The sequence below is a fragment of the Dermacentor silvarum genome, chromosome 1, assembly GCF_013339745.2.
Source record: "Dermacentor silvarum isolate Dsil-2018 chromosome 1, BIME_Dsil_1.4, whole genome shotgun sequence".
Lineage (NCBI taxonomy): Eukaryota > Metazoa > Arthropoda > Arachnida > Ixodida > Ixodidae > Dermacentor > Dermacentor silvarum.
This window is the reverse complement of record NC_051154.1, coordinates 6,396,645-6,415,009: the sequence shown is the minus strand read 5'-3', so window position 1 is coordinate 6,415,009 and position 18,365 is coordinate 6,396,645. Positions and strand designations below refer to the sequence as shown.

Sequence of the window (18,365 nt, the reverse complement as noted above, 5' to 3'; positions counted from 1 at the left end):
TGTGTCAGTTCTGAAATAATGTATTTTATGACTGACATTTTTTATGTATCTGTATGCAGACTAGCTTTTTGTTTTTTCTTGTATAAATTTCATGCATGTTGACTTACTGCGTCATCCTGTTTACCATGCTTGTAACATTTGTTGTTGTGAAGTGCTTGTGCACAATGCCAACTGTTTTATGGGTGACCAGGACCTTGTTAGGCTCTTGCCTTTTGTCTTGGCACCCTCTTTTCATTGAAAATGAATAACTTTCACTTTCACTCTTAGGCCACGAAGAAAACGGTACCAATGATCACCCGTGCCCACTGTATGCGCCGCTTTTTCATGCGATCATCATTCTTTGCATCCTTCAGGCACTTTCTGTCTGTACAGACAGACAGCCTGCACTATATATTGTGAATAGTCTCAGTCAGTCTGTACAGACAGACTGTCTGTACTATACATTGTGAATAGTCAGTCCAGTGTCAGTCCAGTGTCAGTCAGCCAGCCAGTCAGCCAGCCAGCCAGCCAGCCAGCCAGCCAGCCAGCCAGCCAGCCAGCCAGCCAGCCAGCCAGCCAGCCAGCCAGCCAGCCAGCTAGCCAGCCAGCCAGCCAGCCAGCCAGCCAGCCAGTCAGCCAGTCTGTCAGTCCGTCAGTCTGTCTAACAGTGGGCCCCTTCAATTATACAGTCCCAGACTGTTCGCAAACCGTTTGCAGTTTCTGCTCTGACTAGCCCTGACAGAAGAGCGCGTCACAGTCACATGATCCACCTGTCGGGGACTGTACGAGGTTTCGTTCGAAAGAACCGTGACCGAAGGTCAACGTAACCTAACCTCAAAAAGACTCAAGTTTAAGAATGGCAAGCCCCTAATGGATGGTAACAAGTCTTGTGCAATGAGTCGCTGACCTTGAGCAGTACTTGTGACAAAACAATGTAGAAATGAAAGGCATTCCTAACACAGAAGGAGAAAGTTTCCTGTCACAGGCCGCAAGCAGCAAAAATGCCCTAAAGTAGGTTAATCACCCTTGTAGTCTCCGGGTTCTCACAAGCCACCTTTGTCGTAAGGCTTAGGCTTGAAGGCCAACTCCCTTGTGCTTGCCTTGTACTACCGGGGTTCGGCGGTACAAGGACAGGCAGAAACACGACAACACACGATAGCGTAACAAGTATAAAAAGGGTTTATTGCTCCATGGGAATTTGCGTGGAAGCAGGCTATAGAGTCGACCTCGACGTTTGTCGGGGTCGATAGTGGTCGAACGAGGTAGGGCGCGACAAAGGAGGGGAACGAGATGGTTACCTGAACTCCGTCCTTCGTCGCGGCTCGCAGTCGTCTCCCCTTTCTCCGGCGTGCGCCGGTCGCACCGATCGCGACCGCCCCGCCTCGTTCTGGGCTCGGTCCAATGAGCGCGGGGCTCCGCATACACGTCACCACTGCGTTTGCAACCGGTTTCCAAGAGGATCGCGCCACCGCACGAAAAGCCGTTTGGCTCCCCGAACGGGAAAAGGGAAAAAGGCGTCTGCTCTCCTCATTTCCGTGGCGCGCGTAAGGACGCGGGAAAATAGGAACCTTCATAATTCCCACACCCTACAGTTGGCAACACTAAAATGAACATTACATTTTGTAACCATTTATTACCAGATGCGCTAAGTATAAAAGCAACTACAGTTTAATAAGCTCTTCCAATAGATTACCTTTGGGGGATCAGTCGAAAGGTGCCAGTTGACGTTCGGCATTGATCGCCTCAGATGTGGACTGTAAGAGGCATACCGAAACCCAGAGTAACCATCTGAGAACGGGGTCGATCGAAGGACCGCACTTGTGCTGTGATTCTGCAAAGTACAACAAGTCACTCAACATAATGCACAAAATTGTGCCGGTTTGGACGTGTTGGACATCATGAGAAAAACAGACAGGATGTGACGGAGAAAAGAGTCATGTAGTGGGAGACAAATCTTGGCAGGAGGACTCACCATAACAGCACCATCGTGGTCTGAAGCTCCAGACACTAGGGACAAAGCAGCGCACGCTGGTCAGTTACGTGTCCCCGAAACAAGGGAACCGCACTCACCATCTGACTTGCCGCAACTGAACTCTGTGCTGTGGGTTTTCTCCAGCTTGCTGAAGGACAAGTCTTGAGCCTGAGCACATAAAGAAAAGTTTTAACACAGAGGACAAGCCTGCACTTGAGGTGCACACATCAACATGCTCTAAACTAGGCTGATGAAAAAGTGGCCACCTTAAGCCCTGCAGGCTGGTAAAAATAACTGTACAGGAGTGTTATGAATGAATCAAGGACAAAGCATTTCTTGCTTTTAGTCTCTCAAATGTGACATAATTAAGGGTGAATTTCATTTCCCATTTGGTGCACTTCAGCAGTAAGTCTAATGGAATGGCCAAGTGTTATAATGGCTGGCTGAGATGTAAGGGTGTACAGAACTACAATAAACTACACTCAAAGGGAAAGAATAAAGTGTTGCATATACAATTATTTCATTTGAAAAGGGTCCAGTGTTGTAATCTTGCTGTGGTGATTAAAAAAAAAAAGGACTGCTTCAGATATTGCAGCTTCTTTTGTACAAGGCTGTTCATGTGGTTTCCAAACAGTCAACTATATCTCTAGTCCAAAATAGTGACACACATAAGAACCTAGGTGACTAAAATCCTGCTCTTTACCACAAACTATATCTTCCTTACGGTGGGTAAGGAGTGCATCGCCTAAGGTCTCGTATTCCTGCTGTGTGCACAAAGACGCCTTCATTTACAGCAACTATTTAATGGATTAGCTTTTCTTGACTATTTAGTAGGGGTGTGCAAAGAGCAGTTTCCGAGACTGAATTGAATACAAATCAAATAGTGTTAGAAACAAATCAAATAGAACATGAATCGAATATTTTTCAAATTTTGTGAATAATTTACAGCCTTCCCTACATTAATATCAAAATTCTCACATCCTTGTACAGTCGACTTCTGTTAATTCGATCCTGCTGTCGAAATTGATCGAATTATTCAACAGGCCGAATTAAACAAGATGCAGATGAATCGCCAAAACACATTGCCGATTCATCTGGGAGCATTTGCCCAATTCTAACATATTTCTGAAATAGATGCACGCCCACTTTCTATGTGTCCACAGTAGAAAACTAAGCAAAAAATGACCAAATTCACTACAGTTGAATTAACAGATGTCTACTGTATTCACAATATAAGTTTGTCATTACACTGTACTTTATAAAGCATGCTTTATTAAGCACACAAATGGAGCATAAGGAACAACTAAGCAGATTGTTGGCAAGTTCAGAGCTCCTAGCAGAATATGCGATCATGCATTATCAATTAAATTTCATAAATGTATAAAGCTTAGGAACGTAAATTTGTGGACCAATTTATATCTTTGTATACGTTCACAACCCAACCAGAAATATGCGTCATCTGCGGCAATGCCAGAGTGAAATAAGTTTTTCTCCAGTTCGAATGATTGCAGCAGATGGTGCCACCATTGTATAAAGTATGTTGCACTCTGCTGTATCGGTATCAGCAATCTACAGCTTGTGAGAAGCCATTCTAAGCATCTAAGCGGCGTCACTTCGGCCTCGATGGCGCATGCACAAGTAAGAACGTCACTACCTGAAAAGTTCTTAAAAATGAATGCTTTCAAGAAACGTTCAATCTTTGCTAGCATGTCAATTTGTAACAGTGGCAACAAAGATATCGAACCAGTGCTGGAGCAACGACCATGCTGCCTGCACAGGGCGCTTCTAATTGCGGCATTAAGCACCTGTAGAGGTCGCCACCTGTATGCCTTGTAGCAAGTGGCCATAAGGTGGCACTACAATCCACTGAAAGGACCATGCATATAAGGGGCTTTGGGGAGAAGGAATAAAGATTTAGTTTTTTGGTTTCCATTGGCCAGTAGTCAGCCTCGTCCCTCGGCTCCTGTGCTGAACAGCACCAAGACTGCTCACCTCCTGGCTGGCTTCTGTGCACCATCCAAGGTCCAGGAACTTACACACAACGATGCTGTGAAGCTGCTAGTGAAACACTTTGCTCCGAAAGGGAACGAAATCACGGAGTCGGACAAATTCTTCACAAGAGATCAGCTACCGAACGAGATGATGAGTGATTTCATCATGAAAATCCAGGAGATAGCAAGCAAGTGCAATTTTTTAAACGCCCTAGACAGAATGCTATGAGATCAACTTGTCCGTGGCTTGCGTGATGCTGGTGTCTGTCAGTAATTGCTGTCCCAAGCACAGGTTATGCTAATGGAAGCAGAAGACACAGCCTGTGCAGCGGAGATGGCAGTGGCGAATGTGGCACGGAACAAGCAACTGGCTTTAGGAACGTTCACAGCGTTGAAAGAAAAAAATGCTTCGTACATCGTTTGCAGCCCCTGTCCAATGACACGTTGTCGTGGACAAATTTAGGCTGCTCGTCCTGCGGCAGTGGCACACACAAGGTCGGCCAGTTCCGTCAAGCGGAGTGTTTCCAGCGTCATCAGCAGAGCCACCAGGCACACATGTGCCGGCATGTGCTTCCACACGACAAGATGGTGGGACTCTGCACAGGGCATATGTCGGACAGCCACGACTACATGGGATACCTCATGAGTCTTCACGCTCCTTCAGTAAGCCTCGTCCAACTGGTAGGCGTTTGCAAATACCGAACAGTAGATTTTGAATCGAATTAAGAAAAAAAATGTGAATATCAAATCGAATATAGAATATTAAAAACTTTTTTTTTTTACAAACATTCATGGTTCCAAATTTTGTAGAAAAACACAGTGCTGCACATACTCAGGAGGCTAATCACATTACCTTAAAAAAATCTTGCTATCCATCAGTAACTTGGGTACCTATGAATTGAGATGCATAGTATGATCTACTCTTATTAAAAGGAACACCAAATTAGTATGCCAGCACAGATAACAACTCAGTTCGTATGCGAAGGTTCGTCAAATAGAATAATGTGCTTTTTTCCCTCTCAAGCTGAAGAATTATCAAAGTTGTCTTCAATACCAATGGGGTTTTCAGTTTAATAGTGAATCATACTGTGCTTAATGGCAATCTTCTATTGTTTAGAAAGAATTGGTTTCCAGTTTTCTTCCAGAAAACAGATTTTTTCCACCTTTATGGCAGGTGGTTTTTGTGGGTTATTGTCAGCTCGTTAAGGTCAATCTTCGCTAGAGATAAAAGCGGGGCATGTACATCACATCACTCAGCACCACTCCACATGGTCGGTGCCGACAGTAAAGGGTTCTGAAATAGGAAATAGGAAAGTTTGTGACGATGAAGTAACGTAACGTTAGTAACGTAACATGAAAGTAGCCTTGTAATGAAAAGATTGCGTGCCATGGGAATGCTGCACACATCAATGGACCAACCACGGCCGGGTCATTCACCGAAGGTACCAATATTAAAAAAAATCAAAGATTAAATATTCGATTTGCGAATCGAATTATTCGACTAACTATTGGATTAACAACTGGTCTTCTGCACCTTGCAGTGGAACGATGTGCAGATAAAAATGAAAGTGGACACAGGATCACCATTGTCGATTATAACTTGGCGAATGTACAAGCACCAATTGCCTGGGCCGGTATTTTGGAGCGATGCTGTTCCGATGCTAATGCCTTTTCGCGCTTGGTCAGTGGTCAGAGCGACGATCCACTCACATTATCAATGGGATCAACCGGCCATGATCGGTGGATAATAAGACTAGTATAGAATAAAGCCATAACGCATCACTACAAAATACCGGCCCTGGGCTGAAAAAGATACGAAAAGGCAAGCTTCCAGTCGGCCAGCTGAAAGTTCCAGCTACCCACTCTGGAAAGACCCTAGAGGTTACTTAGACCGTGCTTGGTTGCTCGGGACCCAATTTGTATGGTCGTGACGTTATCAAGGCTCTCGAACATGATGGCAAGCTCAATGATGAATCAGCGATCGGTAAGCAACATCGTGTCATTGACTCACGAGTAACGCAGCTGTTGAACGAGTTTTAAGATTTGTTTTCACCAGGGTTAGGATTAATTAAGGGGCCAACCATACATTTGCACTTGTGCACTGATGCTCAACCAAAGTTCTATAAAGCCTGCTTTGCACCCTACGCAATGAAGGAAGCAAGTAAGCTAAGAGATAGACCGCCTCGTTGAGGCTGGCATTTTGGCACCAATTTCCACTAACGAATGGGTGACAAAGCTTGTGAAAAAGAATGGATCTATCCGCCACTGTGTTGACTCCAAGGTGACAGCAAACGCTGCTTGTGTCACAGAGCAGTATCCCTTGCTGAAAATTTCAGACATCTTTGCAAACCGTGGTGGCGAAGTCTTTAGCACCATCAACCATAAGGATGCTGATAATCAGCTGCCAGTAGAAGATTCTTGTTGTCAACACACTGAAGAGATTATTCTACTTCGAAAGGCTTCCTTTCGGGATGGCCTCATGCTCCACCGATTCTTCCAAGATGCATGGAGGGCATACCACAAGGTATTCCAGGGGTTCACCTTGATGACATTATGGTGGTGTAAAAATAGGCAGTATTGTGACAGGCTGCACCAGGTATTTGAGAAGTTAAGGTTTTCCGGTGCGAAGCTGTACCCTCAGAAGTGCTTTTCGACAAGAACAGATCGAATTCCTGGGGCATCGCATCAGTGCAAACCAGCTGTTACCTAAGGAAATATAGATGCAGTGTTGAAAATGCCAAAACCATCATGCATATCAGAGTTGCGCTCGCTTATCAGGTTTGAAACATATTACAATGCGTTTTTTGAAGAAATTCGCATCAGTCCTTATACCGCTGTATGAACGTCTGCAGAAGAATATGCCCTGGCAATGGGGGACAACACAGTATAAGGCATTCGAAGACGTCAAGTCACTGATAAGCAAAGCTCAGTTTCTGAACCACTACGATCCAAAAGAACCACTTGTTTTAGAAACTGATGCATCTTCTTGCGGTCCTGGCACGGTACTTGACCACCATATTGATGAAGACTATCGCCAGGTTGGATTCCGCGCCAAGAGACTTAACAATATGTTGTTTTATGCATTGAAGCACAAAAGTAACTGGAACTCTAATGCATTTCTTCACAAAGTTTGGAAATTAATATCTCGAAACTGGTACCATCCTGAGAATTCGTTCCAAGTGGATCCGATCCGCCTTGCAACTCCACTGCTAGAATTTGTAAATTGCAATATAAGGTAATAAGTTAAAAACTTTGTGAATTTTGCAATTAAATTTTTTGTGCCAGTAATGTCTGCCTCTTCAAGTAGACCAGCTCATGAACTAGAAATGTGCTATCTGCCACAGGCAACCTTTAAAAATTTTTTACAGTATTCGCTGAAACACCCTCTATAACCCGCATATACCGCATTTCATATAGTAAGGCGTGGCATATACATACAGTTAAGCCTGCTTATAACGAACCTCCACATAACGAATTCCTGGATATAACGAAGTTTTTTGATTCCCCGCCGTTACTCCATAGAAGCACATGTATTTGAGACCTCTACGTAACGAAGTGGCAGCGGGAGACCCCCTCGAAATAACGAATTTTCCCCTCCACCCACCTAGAATTTCGGCCCAAATTTTGTCATTTTTGCGCGAACAGCAACCGGATGCGAAGCGAGCGCACATGTGCGTGCGTGCATGTGCGAGGCGGCCCTGCATCCCTCGACCCGGCGATCTTGCCGCCGCGGGCGTGACCTTTCCTCCTCCCTTCATTCAAATCTGATCCTGCCGCTTGCTGCAGCTGGCCTAGCCCCCCAAGCCGGCACTCTCTCCTTTTCCAGTTGATGTTGCCGACGCGCTGGTACACGCTGTGGCACATCAGACTCGATGAGCGCGGACGCGCACTGTCAAACGTACCCAGCACCCAGAAAGCTACAAGCCGCCGACGCACCTACACTGCTAGACTCTGCCCCACGCAGATCGCTTTCAAGATACGGCCTGCGCGAACGCGCGCCGCCCCGCAATCCACCCGCCCCTCGCCGGTGTCTCGAGTGCAACGGAAGAAGGCGCGAAGCTTCCTCCTTGCTTTTCTTGCGCGCGCGAGATTGAGACGCGGTCGTCGGCTCCCCTCGCACGTTTTCACTCGCACATACAGCATACGGCGCGCGGTGACTGCGTTATCGCCCTTGGACTTTAGGGTACGGCCACGCTAGCGGCAAAAACAGGCAGCAAAAACGCGCGTGGCAACGCGTCATGCCGCGCGCGGCAAAAGCGGCAGGAATCGGGGGTCTTGCGGCGTGCCGCGCGAAATGGGTTCTGCGGCAAATGCCGCGTGCCGCGAGATGAAGAACCAATCAAGAGCGACGAGGGTGACGTCACGAAGCCATCACAACCGGAACGCCGCCGGTCCGCGCCGGTTTTTCAATCGACGATCGTCCATAGAGTAAGATCCTTGTATGTTACTCTATGGATCGTCGTCTCGCATGAAACAATGAGCGCTCGCGGTGTTGCTCGCCCGTTCGGAGAGCACGGGAGATCTTATCGCGCTGCCGCGCGGCGAGACGCGCGTGCCACGGTGGCCTCACGGCAAGGCGCTGACGCGTGGCAACTTGCCGCTCGCTGCATGACGCGCGCGTTTTTTGCCGCTAGCGTGGCCGTACCCTTATATACGGAATATCTATGAGCCAAAACCAATTTTAGGGCCACAACGCATCATGGACACCATCTTTATATAGCAAATACGGATCTCAAGGGCCATACTTTTGCTGGCGGAAACCGAAAATACGTCATAGTTGTCGCCCCCGGCACTTTGGGCGGCTAATGCCATCGTCAAGCCACCAAGCCAAGCGACATGAAAAGTCAAAATGGCCGCTCGGGTCGGCGCGGGGTGGCAGTTCGCAACGTATGATGCGGGAACGGTCCCACAGTTGCGACACAACAGCGGGGTTATTGAGTTCTAAGGGAGCTGTGCAGGGACCGGTCGAAAACGACGTAACAGCCGGGAAAACGCAGCCCCCGGGAACGTAACAGCGAGGTTCTACTGTAACACTATACGACGCTACGACGCCATCGTGATGCTCGCTCTTCGTTTCCGATGCCTCGCGCTTGTGCGAAACGACACGCGTCCACGCATCCGGTACCTGGTGTGACATTACGAGGATGAGTGCTTCGACGAAAACGAAAACGGGTGCGCGTTACAATTGAGGGCGCGTAGAATCGAGTAAATACAGTAAACGTTTATTTTTCGAATTTTCGTGCCGAACCTGCATATAACGAAATCCTCTTTATAACGAAGTTTTTCGGGAATTTGTCAATTTCGTTATATCCAGGTTTAACTGTATACCTAAATAAATACAGAAATTTTCGCTCACGAAACCCTCTGTCGGCGCCGGATTTTCTTCAATACAGGACTCTTAACGCTATCACATTGATACATTCGTTATTGCTGGCAGCATAAATTGGAGGCAAGAGACGAAGGCCTAGACTCGATTTTTCACAGAAAAAATGGGATGATTTGTAGCAACAGTGTCATCTACTGGGGTTATCGAGCTGCAATTTCTGCCAGAGCCTGAAGTCGATGCTGCGTCTTCTACATGACACGCACCAGGGCATCACGGCAATGAAAAAGCTGGCTCGCTCACTTTTTTTGGTACCTTGGTCTTGATCGACATATCGAAGACATGGCCAGAGCTTGCCCGACTTGCATAGAATGGAGAAGCATGCCGCTGACCAAAAAGCGTGCTCCGTGGCCGGGAACCAAGGAAAGATGGTAGAGAGTGCATGTTGATTATGCGGGCCCTATCGAGGGACAAATGCTGCTAGTTGCAGTCGACTCCCATACAAAATGGATCCAAGCAAACCTATTGAAAATTACCACCACAGCGATGACAGTGGAAGCACTGTGGACTATGTTCTGTAGGTTTGATCTACCGTGAACGCTTGTCTTGAACAATGGGCCGCAGTTTATGAGCATGTAATTTCAGTCCTTCGAGAAGCAGAATGGTATCGAACACTTGCACACCGCACCCTATCACCTGCAATTGAATGGCTTGGCGAAGAGGGACGTTAGAATGCTGAAGCACGAGCTCCGCAACTATTTATGGGGAAAACTGCAATACCAATTAGATCAATTTCTTTTGCTCTATCGGTGCAGTCCCTTGACTAACGGGAAAATGCCAGGGGATGTGTTAGTTGGGTTTGAGTCGTGCACTCGTTTGGACAGCATTGTGTCCCGACCAATTTCTATCGCAGGTTACGGACTGTGGGGATGTGCGACTCATGCATCCCCTGATGTTTTCCCCGCATAGCTCCCGACTCCTGTAATCCAGCTTCGCCACGTGGCTTACAGCGGCAGCGTATTGCGAGAGATGGCGCTAGTGTTGTGCTGCTAGCACCACCTAACAGCGGGGGTTACTTGGGTGCAAAAGGAAGAAGGCGCTTCCTCTTCGGGTGGGGTCGGCGAGCAGCACACATGGACTCTTCAAATGTGTGCCGGCCTGCTTCGCGGGACCGTCCCGAGAAGGTTTAGGAGCACGACACCAGAATGGACGAACACGGATCGTTCGAACTCGCCACCATTCGCGTGACCGTACACGTGAACGACTAGGCGATGGTGTTATGGCGAGCCGTCAGCGTCTGTGTCAGCGTCTCGACGACGACGACGATGTGGCCCCTCGGCTGCTCCGCTCGTGCGAGCTGAGCGCGAGAAGAGAACGCGACAAGACGCCAAGAAGAACGGCAGCAAGAGCAACAGCGTCTGTGAGGGGCATATAATAAATGTGGGCAACCAAACGCGTCACGTCTTCCCACAAGTGGTGACCCTGGACTTCCGACGCCAACGCGCCACCTGCTCGTTCCTTCGCCAACGCACCCAGTGTCCACGGTAAACGCCTTCAGCCTCGTTCATTCCGGCTGATCATGGACACCACACCCAACAGCGAAGTCACACCGAATCCCACGGTACCCGAACCTGTCGTCGCTACTCTCAAGCTACCGGAGTTTTGGCAGTCGGACTCAGAACTTTGGTTTCTGAGCGTCGAGCCCCTCTTCCGACGACATCGAGTAACATCGCAAACAGCAAGGTACGACTACGTCATCGGTGCTTTACCACCTGCTGTCATCGCCATCGTAAGGGACATTCTGCGCTCTCCGCCTCCTGACACACCCTATGACACTCTTAAAACAGAGCTTATACGCCGGACAACCGAGTCGGAACAGCGTAGGCTGCAGCAGCTACTCACCGCGGAAGAGCTCGGTGACCGAACGCCCACGGAGCTTCTGCGTCGCATGCGGCATCTGATTGGGAACCAGTCTGCTGCATTGGACGCATCCGTTCTACGGGAGCTCTTCCTACAGCGACTGCCACAGGAGGTGCGGATGATCTCGAGCGTGTCCTCCACAGAAACCCTCGACTCATTGGCACAGATGGGCGACAAAATTATGGATGTCGGCACCCCGGCCATATCTGGAATCGAGAGACAACGTGACTCTTCCCTCTTTGCGCCGGTCCGCGACGACCGCTTGGACCGTCTCCTTCAAGCTAACGAGGAGCTCAACCTCAAAGTGGACCACCTGGCCGCTGCCCTCATCTCGCTCAAAGCAGACCACTGAGGCAGTGCATCACGACAGTGACACCAAAGCCGCGGCAGATCACCAAGTCTGCCTTGCAATGTCTGCTGGTACCACCGCCGATACGGAGCATGCGCTTGTCAGTGCAATCAGCCATGCCAGTTTGCGGGAAACGTACGGGCCATGCACTGACGGCGGCCAGTGTTTCAGGCCCGCCATATAGCCGCCTATTCCACGTCACTGATCGCGTCACGAAAGTCCGGTACCTCATCGACACAGGTGCCGAAGTGTGTGTCGTTCCTCCTACGCTGGAGGACCGCCGACGACGTCAGACCACGCCGCCTGTCACTGCTGTCAATGGTTCAACCATAAGGACCTTCGGACACAGGTCCGTTACGCTTGACATTGGCTTGAGACGCACATTTCGATGGATTTTCTTTGTCGCTGACGTGCGTGTACCAATCATCGGTGCAGACTTTCTTTGGCATTTTAAGCTTGTGGTCGACCTACGACATAGCTGTCTCCTGGATTCTGAGACCCACCTAACAGTTCAAGGCATGACATCAAGTTTACCACCTTTGCGTCTCGTGCAAGCTCATGCCAAAGTCTCTCCGCCATGGTCTACACTTCTGGAAGAATTTTCCGATCTCTTCCGTGCTCCATCTCTTGAAGACCCGGTACGCCACCATGTCACTCACCACATTGTGACAGTAGGAGCGCCGGTGTTTGCACGTGCTCGTCTCTCGCTCCTGATCGTTACAAGATCGCAAGGCAAGAATTTGAGCATATGCTTGAGCTCGGATACATCCACCCTTCTTCTGGTGCCTGGTCATCACCGCTACACCTGGTCCCCAAGTCATCAGGTGACTGGAGACCGTGCGGCGACTATCGCGCCCTCAACAAAGTGATGGTACCGGACCGCTACCCGATACCACACATCCAGGACTTCACGGCGTTGCTGCACGGTTGCACCGTATTCAGCAAGATCGACTTAGTGAAGGCATATCACCAAATACCTGTCGAGCCTTCCGACGTACCGAAGACTGCCATAATAACACCTTTTGGCATGTTTGAATACACACGTATGCCGTTTGGTCTACGAAACGCCGCACAAACCTTTCAACGGTTCGTGGACCAGGTTCTTCGTGGTTTGACGGGCTGCTTTGCGTACATCGACGACATCCTCGTCTTCAGCACCTCAGAAGCGGATCACGAACTTCACCTGCGTCAGGCTTTCACGCGGCTCCGCAAGTACGGACTAGTCATCAACGGACCGAACAGCAAGTTCGGAGTTTCTTCACTGGACTTCCTTGCCCATCGCGTGGATTCCCGTGGCATCTCTCCACGAGCCGCGCGCGTGGAAGCTATATTACAGTTTCCACGACCAACAACTACGAAGAAACTGCGTGAATTCCTCGGGCTTGCCAACTATTACCGGCGGTTTATTCCCCACTGTGCTGCTATCTTGCACCCGCTCCATGCACTTCTGTCCGGTCAAACGAAGCCGAACGCTTCCATCTCCTGGACAGGCGACGCCGAGACAGCTTTCAGTTGCATCAAGGAAGCGCTCGCCAACGCAACACTTCTCGCGCACCCAAAGTGCGACGCCAGCACGTCACTCACCGTGGATGCCTCGGACGTCGCCATTGGAGCAGTCCTGCAGCAGTTGGTCGATGGAGTTTGGCAGCCGATCGCTTTCTTCTCCCGGAAGCTCTCACAGACCGAGCGCCGTTACAGCACATTCGGTCGCGAACTGCTGGCAGCCTATTTGGCTGTCAAGCATTTTCGCCACTTCCTCGAAGGTCGGCAATTTCACGTGTCTTTCACTTCACGTGTCTTTCGACCGCTACCAACTTTTCCCACACTCCACGTGAGATCTGCCAACTTGCCTATATATCACAGTTTACCAGCGATATCCGACACATCAGTGGCAAAGACAATCCTGTTGCTGACGCACTATCCCAATGACACTATGACGCAATAGAAATCAACGCAACGATGGATGAGCGCCCGCCAGTCGATTTTGCAGCCATGGCTACTGCACAACGCGAGGACAGCGAACTTCAAGTTCTACTACTCCAAGAGAACTCCCTCAAGTTCGAAGATGTCCAACATCCAGGCTGCGCAATTCCACTCATTTGCGACACCTCTACCGGACGTCCTCGCCCTTATGTTCCAGCGCCATTTCGCCGCAGCATCTTCGACGCCTTGCATTCCTTGTCGCACCCCGGCATACATGCGACTCAACGCCTCGTCACAGAGCGATATCTATGGCCACGAATGAACATCGACGTCCGCCGCTGGACACGTGCTTGCCTCAAATGCCAGCAAACCAAAGTCCAGCGCAACACAGTGAGCCCACTGGGTACCTTCACGCCTCCCGACTCGCGATTCAGTCACGTGCACCTGGACCTCGTAGGCCTTTTGCCCCCATCGAACAACAGCCGCTATATGTTAATGTGCGTTGATCGGTTCACGCGGTGGCCTGAGGCACTACCGCTCACCGCCATCACGGCAGAGTCAGTTGCCCGCGGACTCATCACCGTGTGGATAAGCCGTTACGGAGTTCCCAAGACCATCAAAACAGATAGAGGTCGTCAATTTGACTCCGCTCTCTTCCGCACTTTGTCCCGGATGCTTGGTGTCAACCACATCAAGATGACGGCCTACCACCCGATGTCGAACGGCATGGTTGAGTGATTTCACCGCCAACTCAAAGCCTCACTCATGGCCTCATCATCACTGATACCCTGGACGGAACAACTACCACTTGTCCTCCTCGCCCTTCGCAGCACGATACGTACCGACGCGTCCTGCTCCTCAGCTGAGCTCGTTTTTGGCACGACCTTAAGACTTCCTGGCCAGTTTTTCGAGGCATCACCGATACCACCACTGGACGTTGCCGATTATGCCAGCCGCCTCGGGAAGGCCATGAGAGACGTGTCTCCTATTCTGCCGCGTCAACACTCACGCCCATCTTTCGCCAGTCGTGCTCTCCGCGATTGTACACATGTCTTCGTACGGCATGATGCAGTCAGACCACCACTGCAGCCGCCTTACGACGGGCCCTTTAAAGTCGTCAAGTGTTGCCCGAAGCATTTCGTCCTGCTTCTTAATGGACGCAAAGACAGTGTCTCCGTTGACCGCATAAAGCCGGCCTTCCTCGACACCGACACCGTTCCTGAAGACGAAAGGCCATCCAACAACACCAGACGAACGCGCTTCGCAACAGCAGAACCCACCAGCTGCTCATAGAGATCGCTCCTTCGTCCACTGGCTACCTCGCTAGAGGGGGGGGCCATATGGCGAGCCGTCAGCGTCTGTGTCAGCGTCTCGAAGACGACGACGATGCGGCCCCTCGGCTGCTCCGCTCGTGCGAGCTGAGCGCGAGAAGAGAACGCGACAAGATGCCAAGAAGAACGGCGGCAAGAGCAACAGCGTCTGTGAGGGGCATATAATAAATGTGGGCAACCAAACGCGTCATGTCTTCCCACAGTGTCATAGCATGGGGCGAACATATTTGCTCGCTATCCGGTCGCGGTGAGTCGGACTTCCTTGATTTGTCACGCAGCCATGCGAATGTTCTATGAGTAGTAATTCGGCTAGCATGCATTAGTGTATGAAAGGTGCCATAAATGCCTTTTTAATTGTTTGCACTACTGTGTTGTCGTTCCTTTGTCCCAAGAGCGCGTCTGAGACCCCACATCTGGCTGCTCAATGTGGACTTCTTGGGGCATCGGACGATGATTTTGACAGTTTTTCTCGGTGCGAGACAATCTTTGTTTGAACCGAAGCGTAGTCCTAGCGTGGATTTTAATCGCTAGCGTCGGTGGCGTGCTTTCTTGAGCGAGGTGATGGTTGCTGTAGCGTATTTGAACTTTTCAACAAGGTAAGCTTTTACGCGAGTGTTTTGGAGAACACTCGGTACGAGAGCCACATGGTCTGCATCCTGGGAGAGCAAGGGCTAGCGCCCGCGGAGCATTGTCAAGCCTGAAGCGAGTGAGTACAGAAGCCTCATGGGTGGTCCGAATTTCTTATGTAAATAGCTCCTTCTATCTCTGAATTTGGAAGTCGCGGCTCTGGGAGCCGGGTGGCCGCGGGCCACGGGTGCCACTACGGGCTGTCTGGTATTGCGGCCTGGCACCAGGCGCTCCGACACCGTCAGGGACGGTGGGCGCCGTCACCTCGGATGCTGTGTGCACCGAGCGGGGTAGGACCACCTCACAGAGCCGACGTCTCCAAGCGGCTGCCTGTGTTGCGCCCATTTTGGGTGTTGTTCTTGGATGTCGGTTGTTGTCAGGGTAGCGACGCATTAGGCCTAAGGCTTTACGAAGCCCCCTGTCGCACGAAGAGAGGCACAACCTGATGGACCGTGGCGTTGAGGTGTCGCATTTTGCTTCCCTCATTGCCGTTAATCTCGCACAAATTGATATTACTCGATCATTCGACTCAAGAAAGCAAGCTTTGTTCACGTGAACTTAGCATTTGAATAGCCGCCCAAAATCTTGCTAGCCGAATTGAACATCGTACCACATGGGCGATGTGCATGCAGAATTCCCCTCCCTTGCACTACTTTAGTGTTTGTCGAGTGCGTTGAGCGTGCGCAGCGTGAGCGGAGTCAACCCTGGTTTGCGGCCACCTGCACATTGCCTGCGCTGCTGCCCCGGCCTACGAACGAGTCACCCCTTGCAACAGAGATGCATGTGGCCAGTTCGGCGCAGCGACTTTGGCGGCTGCCTGTGTCCAGCTTGCAACCCTCGGCGGCAGGGAAAAGAGAAGGCAGCCACCAACGGCTACTGCAGCTGTCGTCAGCAGGGCGCGTCGGCGCGAGTGACGCTTGCTCGTGCCAACTTCTGCGTCTCCGTTTCCGGAGTCCTGGGCTGGAGTCGTGCCGTCGAATCTACAGAGCTGGTGCTGTGACCAACGGACGCCAGTGGTGAACCCCAGAGACAATGTCGGCTCACATGTTATGGAAAGCGCGTGGACATTTCCTCTGCGCAGCCACTGCTGCATGTACTACCTCTTGTTCGCGAAGCATGCGTTGATGTTAGACCATGTTGTCATGTTTCACCGGAGTATGCATTGATTTAGGGTTGGGGGGATGTGGGGATGCACGACTCTCACGCGTCCCCTGATGTTGTTTTCCCCAATATTACTAGACTAGCTTCAGTTGTAAAACTCGGCGGCGTTGTGCGGAACCGCCACCCGCCCGCGCCTGCATGGCACTGCCGTCGCACCCAGCTTCACTTCCCCACTAGCCGGCTACGCTAACTGGCCGGACGAAACACGCGGTGAAGTGTTGGTGTATTCTGTGGTTGGTTGTTGACGGCGGATTTCAGGAAGCATGTTATCCGCGAAACTGCAGCATTCGCCGCGTTTGTTCAGGATATTAGTAGACGATGCCGACGTGCTGCGTTCCTGACTGCAACAAGCGGCTATCGCACGATGTCGACAGTTCGGTGCGCCACTTCTTGTGCGCTCCCAGCAATGCGACACTTCGCTCGGCGTTGAACAGAGCGATTTCTCATGCCGACCGGGAACTCCCTGTGAAATCCATGGTGTGTGATTTACACTTTCAAGAGCGGGACATCTTAAAGTGTTTGTGCATATTATCAATGGACAGACGGTTGAGGTGCAATGAGACAAGTGGACATTTGCTGAGGGTGCGGTGCCGAAAGTGTTCGAACCTTCCTTCGTATCTGTTGAAGCCACCGGGGAAAAAAAAAAAACGCCAACGAAGAGAGATGTTTGGTGACCTGTTCTCTGCCATCTTAGAAGAGCTGTCAGAGAATACGCTGAGTCGTGTTGGGTGCCCCTTGCGCTTTCAGGAACTGAGTGCACGCATCATTAAAGTTTTAACAGTGGAGTTGTTTAAGCTTTTTGCTTCCCCGCGTAGCGTTCACAAAAACTCGCCTGGCGATGACATGACTGCGCACACGAGGCGCATCACCTTGCGATAGCCAATCAATAAGCTAATCGATAATCCGATCAATAAACAATAAATTCCGGAAAATGCTGGGGATGACTTGGTAGTGCTTAGTCTAGCCCAAATACGTGGCCAATACCTTCTGATAGCCAATCAATAGCTAATCGATAATCGATCAATAATAAAAAAATTCCGGGAAATGCTGGGGATGACTTGGTAGTGCTTAGCCTAGCCCAAATACGTGGCCAATACCTTGCGATAGCCTATCAATAGCTAATCGATCAATAATTAAGAAATTCCGGAAAATGCTGGGGATGACTTGGTATTTATTAGCCTAGCCCAAATACATGGCCAATACCTTGCGAAAGCCAATCAATAGGTAATCGATCAGTAATAAAAAAATTGCAGAAAAGCATAACCCGTAAGGCCAGGACCAGCTAGGTACCGATCAGCTCCACTGTTGCTTTAGCCTTGCGCCACTTGTGCAATCTAAACTAATTTTTATTTAGTCACGCGCATGCATACACGCATACCTTGCAGGAACCTTGCATAAAAAAGCATTCTTAGACAAGGTTCCTGGAGCAGCGGCGGGGATCCAGACTTGAAGTAAAGGCAGCGAGTAAACGTGCCAAGCTGCTGTAGGTACAGTTGGTTTCCACGTAGGCCCAAATCATTTGCCTAGATTATGTACCTTCTGACAGTTTAAGTCTTAGCTATATATATAGGGGCATACAGTTGTTTTTTTACTTCATTTTCTTTAATAAAGCATTCTTTGGCTTACAAGAAAGTTGTGCTGTTATTTTTGTGGATAACAAATTTGGTCTCGCTAGCTGGCGTACAACTGCCCCAGACCAAAGTGTTATGCAAGTAAAAGCAGCGAGAAAATGTGCCAAGCTGCTGTATGAGAAAAATAAACTGCGTGAAAGGTTTAGGCGGCACGAAGA

General features: G+C 49.9%; 1 protein-coding gene across 2 annotated transcripts in view; it reads right to left on the bottom strand.

Annotated features, from left to right (window-relative positions):
- The window catches only part of LOC119456311 (actin-binding LIM protein 3-like), a 277,883-nt gene that overhangs the window by 40,482 nt on the left and 219,036 nt on the right, over positions 1 to 18,365 (bottom strand). For both annotated transcript variants that reach the window (XM_037718012.2, XM_037718022.2), the window contains 3 exons: positions 2,050 to 2,119; positions 1,952 to 1,986; positions 1,673 to 1,810 (listed from right to left, as the gene is read on the bottom strand). In XM_037718012.2, the coding sequence (XP_037573940.1) occupies positions 1,673 to 1,810; positions 1,952 to 1,986; positions 2,050 to 2,119 (243 nt within the window). The remainder of the gene's footprint in view (positions 1 to 1,672; positions 1,811 to 1,951; positions 1,987 to 2,049; positions 2,120 to 18,365) is intronic.